The following is a 10,379-nucleotide window of genomic DNA, read 5'->3' on the forward strand; positions in this document are numbered from 1 at the left end:
GAAAAGCATAAATTCTTACATTTAAGAACCTGGGCCTAAAATGTTTGGTATTTTTGCCTGAAATAATTATGATTAATTGGTTATTAAAATAGTAGCAGATTAAATGTCCGTAGCATTAAAGTAGAATGGAAACATACTGAACCGCAGTTCAGGGTTTCAGTTTCAGCAGAGTACACTTCACTTCATTTTTTCCGAGCAACAGTCTGTGACTCTGCTGTCTGTGTGTTTAAGGATGATAAGTTGCATTCGATTTTTGTTCTGCGCTGGAGACTGTTTTCCAAACATATGTCAGTGCTACTGTAGCTACTGTCAGTGAGTTTAGGGAACAATTACATAGATCTGCTCCATGGTCTGACCAATAAGTAAGTGGTTGTTCTGAAGTTAAAGTAACATGAGGATATTTGGCCAGAATTATTTGTTTCCTTCAGTTTGTAAATTGATTTTATTTGACCTAAAATGTTTGTTTTAGATTTTTAAATGCTTAAAAATGGTGTAAATAATGCTTTCACTGATCTGCTGTTTTAGGACAAACTTTAAAAATGTGAACCTGTCCTTTAAGCCTTGATGAAGCACGTTTCTGAGATTCACAGCCTTTGATAAATCCTGATAGATTTGTACACTCAGGTGCCCAAATGAACACTGACACACATTTTTCTTACTGTAATCATTCCTCCCGTTCATATTTACCATTAAGAGATCCCTTCATAATTTGCTTTCCAAAATCCACAAGCCTCCTTCTGAGTCAAAGTCTTTTTAATACCAAATTCCCTCTTTTTGTTGTAGATATACATTTTATTTGACTAACTCAAACGGTTGAAGCCTCACATTGACATCTGATAAAATCTTTAATACATTTTGGTCCAAAATGAGGAGGGTGGATTTTGTCTCCCATCACTATATTATCAGGGTGTTTGAAGAGATCTTCTAATGGCCTGTGTGAAGAGAATGAATGATTACAGCGAGCAAAACCTGTTTCAATGTTGATTTTGACTTAAAAATTGTTAGCCTATACTTTAAAATATAGAGATTTTTTTTTTCAGCCATAACAGTCAGCTTTATCAGTTTAATCAATAGAGCTTAAAATAAACCTGGGATGTGACAGAGAGAAGTCAAATTTCAGTAACATGACAGGAAGATGATAGTCACTGCTCAGTCAGGGTAAAATTTAGCTCAAACAAGCAGGATTTGCCTGTTGCTCAACATGAGGGGAGATGTCGTCCCAAACTAAGGGAAAGGTCAAATGTTTATGGCAGTGTGCACAGTAACTTTGAACCCTCTGTCAGAGATGAGGTGACCCTCTGCAGCACAGTTAGCGATGTGTGCTTACTGAGGAAGGAAGGTCGCTCATCGGGGTTAGTGGTCCAGCCGCAGGTCATTAGGCTAATGAGGGTCCCTCTGCTGGGGATCTCAGCAGGCAGGCTGTCCAAGCTGGTGTCAGGACGCATCCCGCGCAGCACGCTGAACATAATCTGCATGGGGTTGGTCACCTCTGACACACACAAACACACACACTGATGAAAACTCAGAGAACATGTGAACAAAATAGGACAACAACAGATCAATCTTGGTATGAATTAATTTTAAAAAAAGCTGCAGTACAAAATGCATATACTAAAAAATCTGTTACCTTCATATGGAATCTGTCTGGACAGCACCTCCCACATGATGATGGCATAGCTATGATGTAAAAAGCAAAAAGAGAAATAGTTAAAGGAAATTAGCATTACATCTTCCCTTTCAGTCGGCATTCCCCTTCAGAGCTCAGGGACTTTACAAATAGTTACTCTTTAAACTAGACAGGCCACTTTGAGGAAGAGCGGTGACTGATTGACTTGTTGCAGCATTCCAAATATTTGGCCCCAAAGCGTCAGAGTCGCATTAGCTGCAGGAGCCAGAATCATAATCAGCTACAGAGTAAAGAGGATTACTTAAACTGCTGTTATAGTGACCATTCCTTGTTCCTGACAGATTCCTGAAATAAGGAAATTTTCTCTGGCAAAGATCTCTCCACACTGTGCTCTTTTGGTGTGCTGACAATCTGAATCCACGCTCATTATCTTCCCTGTCCCGCTGGGAAAAACTCCCTTCCCTGAAATGCTGGTTGTGCTGGACAAACATTTACTCAGAGGCTAAAAACTGTCCATAATAAGTCATCAAGACTAACCCTAACCCATTCACAAATTTTGCCTAAAACGTCGACCATCATGTACATAGATCACAGAAATATGAAAACAGTGTTGGCATTTCAAATGATAAATTGTCAACATGAGTGCCATCCAGAATAACTCATTATGAATGTCACTGCAGTAACAGTCAAACCTTTTCTAATAATTATACAGTCATATTATTGAGATTTGTTGTCCCACCTGTACATGTCGTGTTTCACATCAGCCCGGCGGCTCTTGGATGGTTCGTACTCTTCGGGGGGCATGTAGATCACCGTGCCCCCCATCTCTGTGGGCTTCGACCCCGAGCCTTTACTGACAGACAGCTGCCGCCACTTCGAAAGACCAAAGTCTGCGATCTAGAGTGAAGATTAGCAGAATGTTAAAAAGGAAAATTTTTTTTACTATTCTGTTTTTATTTTATCAATTGAAAATGACTGGTGCTCAAAGAAAATTAGCTACGAGCTACCCAAAACTTTCTGTTAATCATCAACAGCACGTGAGTGAGTAGCGTAGGCCTACAGCTTGGTGGAGCTAAAATTGGGACTGGAAGGGAGAAGATTCGCCAACTTGGAAGAAATCCATGAAGGATTGCAGGAAGCTCTGGACACAGTGACAAAAGATGACTACAGGAAATGTGTCCAGGAAAGGAACAAGTGATGGGACAAGTGTATCACATCTCATGAAGGGTTAGAAAGATACTACTGAAAGACTAATAGTGACAGTTTGTTTTAAGAATTTGGGGAATTTTTGGGTCCCTCCTTATATGTTGTGGGAAAACTTCTGTATGACATAAAAGTGTGATCTCACATTGTTCAAAGAAATAATAAGTTGCTTTTTTTTGTCAAACCAGCTTAAACAATATGTCTCTAATATATTCAGTAAAAACTGTATAAAACAGAGATAGATTTTTGAAGGTTGTTTTGACTAGTTGTGCTCATGTCTTACTATTATGTTAGTAACACACACCTTAACATGAAATTCACTATCCAGCAGTATATTCTGTGTCTTTAGATCGTGGTGTAAGAGGGGCGGGTTCATGTTGTGAAGGAAGTTGACACCCAGAGCGATCTCATACAGGATCCTCAGTCGCAAAGGCCAGGCAAGCATAGGGTACATGTCCTTCTGTAGGCAGAGGTACAAAAACAGAGTCAGAACATGTGTGTGATCATGTGAGTGCTGAGAGAGAGAGAGAGAGAGAGACAGAGACAGAGACAGAGAGAGAGAGAGAGAGAGAGAGAGAGAGAGAGAGAGAGAGAGAGAGAGAGAGAGAGAGAGAGAGAGAGATAGAGAGAGAGAGAGTCATAAGAAAAAAATGAGGTGACAGGAATTGTACTACAGTGGGTCAAGTGGGAATTTCCCCCAAACTGTATTTAACAGCTTTCCTCACTGTTCAGCATCTCTTCCCCTGATTTACTCAACGTTACATCAGAGAAAGTCCAAGTTTCACTTTTGCTTACTGTCTGACAGGCACGAATGCTATGGCATACACTACGAGTGATTCATTTAAGAAGAGAAAAACACAAGATAAAGTTTCTCGACAAGAAAAACAAGGATATGCTTTCACTTCAACCGTTCTGACAACACAAGTGAACAAACCAGAAATACGGAATGTTAAAAAAAAGTCTTCAATATTTAGTTCCTGGCTGTGACTCTGTCAAACTTTAATAAAACAAGTATATGTGCTAAAAAGTCTTATCAGGAGCTGAAGTACCAGATCTTGTGCCAAATAAACAGCTGTTTGGATGTTTTAGTGATGACATATATGGCTACCTCGTGGAGCAGCAGGTCCAGGGAGCCATTACTCATGAACTCTGTGACTATGCAGAAAAACTCCGGCTCATTGCAGATGCCGAAGATCTGGATGATGTAGTTGAATCTGGCTTTGTGGAGCACCTCTGCCTCCTTAAGTAGGGAGTTCCTCTCTCTGAAACACATCAAGCGACACGGATCAGTCTTCACCCTCGGACCAAGTGATGAAAAATGCCAAAACACTGAAGAAGAATGCCAAAGAAATGAGGCAAGGAAGTGAACTGTAATTAGAGTGGGGCGACATGATTGAAATCATTATCACGATATTGATCAGAATATATATATTCTGATAGAAAAAATTAATGAAAAATCACAGAAAGTAACCAAGCTGACGTTCAAAATAAAGACTTGGATCCCATTGTTATTAAGAGTCAAACAAAACACTTAAATAACTCATTTAGTTTAAGCCAATCCAACATTAAATGTTCAAAGATATCTCTGTGTCGGCGTATGTGGCCATCAAAGAGTAACAAGAAATTTCAACGATATCAGTTTTTTAATGTTAACATTTCTGTACCAAAAATGTGAATGTTCCGTTTATGTAAAAACAAAAAACAATTTTGTATAGATCGTCAGATTTATTAAACCTAATATGTATTGAGTAAGTCTCAAATCCACATCCAGTACACAGCGTTGAGACACTTACACCTCACAGTGGACTGTTATCAATCATTAGACAGGACCCCTGGGGGGGTCACAGTACTCTTATGATAAAAATGTGCCTTGAATGAAAAACCATTTCTTTGCTGCTCAGTTTTAAATGTGTGGATCACGTGAGTGCAGTGAGAGAGCATCAAGAAAACCCTGCAGATAGTCAACAGAGAGGAAACGACTGCTGGGACATGGTTATATTTATTTTAAAATCCTCTCCAGAAATGTTTTATGACATATATAAACACTCTTGCTTTGAATAATATTGTGTCTAATATGGTTTTTCCACAAAAAAGTTCAGTTAACTAGTTATAAATTATTAAAATGACATCCACTCCTTCATCTTTATTAACCGTTACATACTGTTCAGGGCCAAATTTGACCTATTTTTACATTTGAGAGCAGGAAAAACACCCTATACACATTTCTTTTAGCCAGACTTTTCCTAATGTGACCCACAGTATACAAAAATGGAAATAAAATGCTTTTTTTTCTCTATTTTTGTGCAGCTGATACACATTTTTATATATTCAAATGTACAACATTTTGAAAAACATCATTCAAACATGTTTTATTCTTTATATTCTATAAAATGTCCACCTGGACCATAAAATAGTGATTGTGAATGTATTTTTTTTCCATAAACATATAGGATACACTTCTCTGACAGATTCATTAAGGATTAATCAAAAATGTATTAATGACTGATGGGGAATTTATGAATGTTAATTGGTGTAGAGACTAATTATGAGTCAGAATATGAACAGTATGGAAGAGTTAAATCTCCTGAATCTATGAATATGCAAATACTTTTAATGTGACAATCTCTACTACTTTACTGAAAGTCCATCCTCAGTGTTTGTGCACTTAAGTCTTCTAAGTCAAGTCAAGTCAAGTTTCCACATCACATTTATAAGTTACTAATTGCATCAGGATCAGTATCCAAACTATTTGTAATGTCACAAATCCTGCTGGTGGGCTCGCTCCTTTAACTCAGATTGTCAATTAACTCAGAAACTTTCCTCTCAGCAGATCGATGTGACAACAGACTCCTAGTGTCAAACTCTGCACAGTGAAGCTCAAACATCCAACTGAAGTAACAACAGGTACAACACATTTCTGGTGATGAGGGACTTAAAACGTAACTGCATTATGGAAACTCTTCATATAGTTACTGACAGAGGAAACAACTGCGGTGACATTATGGCAGCACTCGTGGTATTGAGATATGGTTACACTAGATTCAAATGTACCTGCGAGTCTCAGCTTTCATTAAAATGTCAATGATCTAACACTGATTATAGGTTGTTTTTTTTCTGATGTCCAGCTTTAGATGTCTGCGACTGTAGATTTGAGATATTATAGGGTTTGTTTTTTGTTTTTATCTTAAAGCAGCAGTTAAGATCTCTGCCACACAATACTTTAAATTGACACAAAAACAAGTGGCGACAGGAACACACTGTACCTTTCACCGACAGGAGAGTCGAGCTTCAGGCACTTGATGGCCACGGTGGTCCTCCAGTCGGAGTGCTGCGCCTTGAACACGGTGCCGAAGCCCCCTCTGCTCAGGTAGTACAGGTCTGTCAGCTTCTGGTAGGGGATTACCGGCAAGGTGCTGGTCAGACTGCCTATGTTCACACAGCCCACAGCCGCCTGCGGCTCCATAGCAGTTTGGTCGTCTTTTTCGAGAAGTCTCCGAAGGTTATATCATCCACTAGGTCAGACACAGAAAGCAGAACTGCCCCTTTTTTGGTAAACGCAACGAGGCAGAGCTCTGGTAGTCACACGCCACATGCCATGAACTGTGTCGCTGAGTGTAGCAGGCTAAGCTAGCGGACGGCTGGATGAGAGCAACCGATAAACGGCTCTTCAGTTTGCTGAAACGCCGTGAGCCCTACTGTCACTGTTAAACGTATGAAGCGCTTTCACTTTCCCCCGTTTGCTCGTGTGTCATGTGCCGCTACCTCTTACCGGCTGTTCGGTCACAGAGGGAGTCAGAGGACAACAACAACAGGAGCCGCTGAGCTCAGTTTTTAAGGCAGGTGGGTTTGTTGTTGCTAATGACGACACGGAGGTGCGTTCAGGGCACGCAGGTTTCCAGAACTTCACACAGTATAAGCCAAACACATGATAGCCTTCATTTATCTGCCTTCAAGAGAGGGGCAGGTCCAAATATGAGGTTAGGGGATTTCATTCGCAATTTTACGACCGTTGCTTCCCCTTTATATTCGATCTGTCCTTTTTCTTAGTTATTTTATATCTGTACTAAATCAGCTTTGGGCTAAAATTTCCTGATTAATCAGGGAGACTCATGAGGTCCATGCTATAGAAAGTATGATGTTTTCTTTTTTTAATGTAAACTCCAACATAAATGAAGTTGATAACATAACATTTTTTTGGGCAAACATCATATTCATGAGTTCAGATTTCTTTCTTATTTGTCACTGTTGAATTTCACAGTCGGGTTCAGTTTGCAGAATATCTTAAAACAAAATCAAAAAAAGCTTTAAACTTTAAAACTGCGGACAACACCGGCAGATTATTTAAATTGGTTGGCAATATTGCTTATTTACTTTTTAAAGTTATATTTATTATTTTTCTCTCTTAATTTCTGTTTAATGTCTTTTTTTGTGTTTCTGCTATTTTATTTGGTCTCGAATACTCTCTACTGTTACTTGTATCGCAATGTTGCTCTGTTGTCAAAAAAGTTAGCAAAAAAAGAAAGTTTATGCATTTCTTCTCCTTTTATTTTGTAATATAAGTCATTTTTGTTTCACTTGGAAAAGAGAAACGCCTCCCACCACAGAAATAGCACCCTCCCTTTGCAAGGATTGAATTCTTTAGGAGGGTTTTAACCATGGTTTTAACATGATGGACTTTCCCCACATGCGGGATTTTCCCATAAACAAGTGCTGATTTGACGTGTGAATACATTAAAAAGAAATCCCAAGAAGGCTAAAATAAAGATTAAGTGTGACGTTTTGTAGAAGTTTTACTTTCTTTAGTGAAACAGGAAGAGCTCTTTGTTTGTTGGCTGAAACACACTGAGAAGCACATGACTGGGTTTGCTTAGTTCCTGTTGTAATCTGAAACCTCTGTGAAGCAAAGGGTGTCAACAAATAAGTTACCACGTTATAACTGCTGCTTACGTGGATTTCACACAATGTGCTCTGTGTTTCTGATGATGCAGCAAAACCTTTAGCAGGACAATCCCTGCATAGCTCACACAAGAAACAACTTGAATCAGAGAAACTACAGCACTGGCAGGCAGGCACAACTCATGTGACTGGGTGTTCCTGTGTTCATCTTCACAAACTCTCTGTGCTTTCAGCAGCAAAAGCTCACCCTAACCACCTCAGGTCTTGGATCAAGAGGGTGGTCTCCCATAGGTACTAGCACCTCATCCACTGACTGTGAGCCCTCACCTCCAGAGGGAATTCCCTCAGTTAGAGGAGTTGGACCCTGGGATTACTGCAGATAAATCCCAGAGTAGACCCCAAGGAGGTATGTTGGATGGGTCAATCTCACTGCTGGAGGGGGAAAGGGAATTCGGGGAAAGCTGGGTGGAGAGACCCATCACCCCGACGCTGCTGGGCTATGAGATCCGCGAGGACAGGGCAAAGTTCACGGTAAGGTGTGAGGGATTTGTGTCATGTGTTGTGTGTGTTTTTCTGCAGAAAGTAGAAGTCATACTATTATCATAATGCATTTTTAATGACAAATTTATCAGAACATGTAGCTTGACATACATCCAATATTTTGTGTAAAGTTACATAATTACTGTTATTGGTCAAAACTTTTAAAAAAAAACAACAGATTTTCAGATGGACTCTACAATGATGATGAGTGGATATATAATTTATAAAGTCACATGGACTTTGTCTGACAATGTATGTTGTGTCACACTGGCATCATATGACATCATATTACTCGTGCACGTGCATGTCTGTGTGTGTGTCTTTGTGTGTGTGTCGACAGTACGACTGCACAATAATGTTGAATCACATATTGACAGCCACATTTGTAACAGTAGTTTCCCTGAGAATTCCCCACTATTAAATACCACTCTCGGTGTGTGTGTGTGTGTGTGTGTGCGTGTGCGCGCAGTCACGCCCACTGGTAACTGTCACAACAGGTGATATAAAGATATTTACAGAATACAGATGACATAACATCATATTTGAGTCTGTGTCATAGGTTTATAAGATCCTGGTGACCGGGAGTGAAGCGGACAGCTGGGTGATTTTCAGAAGATACACAGACTTCTGCAGGCTCAACGATAAGGTGACGACCAACCAGTCATGTTTGTTAGTAATACTGATCTTATTGGGGTGTGAAATGAGAGCAGCTTAATGATGAGGATAAAAACACAGTCAACCCCAGTAAAATGTTGCAAAATGAGCACTTTTTGTGCTTCTCTACAATTTCAAAGCACACTGTTAGGTGCCTGGTAGGAACTGTCTGTGTTTGAGGACAGATCAGCAGGGTTACACCAGTCTGCTGACTTAAAACATACTGTATATATTTAGTTGAGTGCAGTCCATATTCTATCTTCAGTCTATTTTTATACGCTTCACAGTGGTGTTCTCTAACCATCAACACTTTCAGCTCTCTCACTTCTGATATCTTTCTGCTTTCTTACCCTTTCATTCAGCTTAAAGAGCTATTCCCTGGCTTTCGTTTAGGCCTTCCTCCGAAACGCTGGTTCAAAGACAACTACGAAGAGGAGTTTCTGGAGGAGAGGCAGATCGGGCTGCAGACATTTCTTCAGAACTTGATGTCACACAAAGATATCATTAGCAAGTGCGTGTCTGTGTTGTGCTGAAAAGAAGTAAGACTTATGTCAACACTTTTTCAGAGACTGCATTGAGCCTGGTTTGATTTTCGACTTTTCATCTTTGTATTTCCCAGTGAATCCGTCAAACGTTTTCTGTGTTTGGTTGAGCCACCGAGTCCATTTGACAGTCTGGAGGAAAGCAGAGTGAGTTTCTTTCTACATGTTACAAAATGGAAGAGTGCTTACAGCATGAGCAGAGATCAAAAGAGAGGCCTGAAAACACCAATCAGAACATCAACAGATCAATTTATAATTTTAACATCAATCTCAGCACTACACCTGTTGATTTAAGTCATCCTTTGTGCAGGCTTTCTGTGAGACTCTGGAGGAAACTAACCATCGTCTCCAGAGGGAGCTCTTGGAAAAACAGAGAGAAGTTGACACTTTAAAGATGACTCTAGAGGAGAGGGAGAATCACATCAACCTCCTGGCAAAGAAAGTCAAGTAGGGATTGTGACACTTGTAATCACAGACACTGTCAGTAGAGGTGTTGTATGTATTATACACTGTATTTAAGCAATTTACATTCCCTCTTACACAGAGCACTGCCACTCTCTTCGGACAGCTTTGAGCGTCTTTGTGATCTACCAGCTACTGTAGTCACAGACACGCACAGAGAAGGAGACACAGATGTGAATGGTTGTAACAATGATGTAACTGAAGAGGTGGATAATGGCAGAGGATACTCAATAACTAAGACTGACCAAGAAACAAGCCCAGAAACAAGGTAAACAGCCATGTCGTCTCTCTATATGTGCTTTATATTAATGTTACAGAAACAACAATTTAATAAAGATAGTTATGTGTATAAGATGGGAAAGAGTTTGAGTTTTTTTCACAGTTGCTGCAAAGTTTAATATTTATCTTCTGTGCTGGTGTTAATGATGTTCTTACCTTTGCTATACTCTAGGTGA

General features: G+C 39.7%; 2 protein-coding genes across 2 annotated transcripts; one reads left to right on the plus strand and one right to left on the minus strand.

Moving 5' to 3' along the window:
- Nucleotides 1-1,244: 1,244 nt before the first annotated feature.
- ripk2 (receptor-interacting serine-threonine kinase 2) lies at nucleotides 1,245-6,377 on the minus strand. Its single transcript, XM_062429182.1, has 6 exons — nucleotides 6,094-6,377; nucleotides 3,939-4,092; nucleotides 3,135-3,290; nucleotides 2,367-2,524; nucleotides 1,628-1,677; nucleotides 1,245-1,489 (listed from the first exon to the last, which is right to left on the minus strand). The coding sequence occupies exons 1-6, from the start codon at nucleotides 6,291-6,293 to the stop codon at nucleotides 1,245-1,247; spliced, it is 963 nt and encodes a 320-aa protein (XP_062285166.1). The 5' UTR covers nucleotides 6,294-6,377.
- Nucleotides 6,378-8,134: 1,757 nt separating this feature from the next.
- LOC133990779 (sorting nexin-16-like) lies at nucleotides 8,135-10,379 on the plus strand. Its single transcript, XM_062429184.1, is given in 6 exon segments — nucleotides 8,135-8,257; nucleotides 8,826-8,912; nucleotides 9,283-9,609; nucleotides 9,773-9,909; nucleotides 10,007-10,192; nucleotides 10,376-10,379. Coding segments are annotated over 6 exon segments (864 nt in total).

Source organism: Scomber scombrus, chromosome 11 (assembly GCF_963691925.1).
Source record: "Scomber scombrus chromosome 11, fScoSco1.1, whole genome shotgun sequence".
In the NCBI taxonomy this organism is placed as follows: domain Eukaryota; kingdom Metazoa; phylum Chordata; class Actinopteri; order Scombriformes; family Scombridae; genus Scomber; species Scomber scombrus.

Coding starts and splice junctions, on each gene's coding strand:
- ripk2 (XM_062429182.1), bottom strand. CDS start 6,293: ATGGAGCCGCAGGCGGCTGTGGGCTGTGTGAACATAGGCAGTCTGACC. Junction 4,093..6,093: donor GACTCTCCTGTCGGTGAAAG/GTACAGTGTGTT, acceptor GATGTGTTTCAG/AGAGAGGAACTCCCTACTTA. Junction 3,291..3,938: donor TGGACCTGCTGCTCCACGAG/GTAGCCATATAT, acceptor CTCTGCCTACAG/AAGGACATGTACCCTATGCT.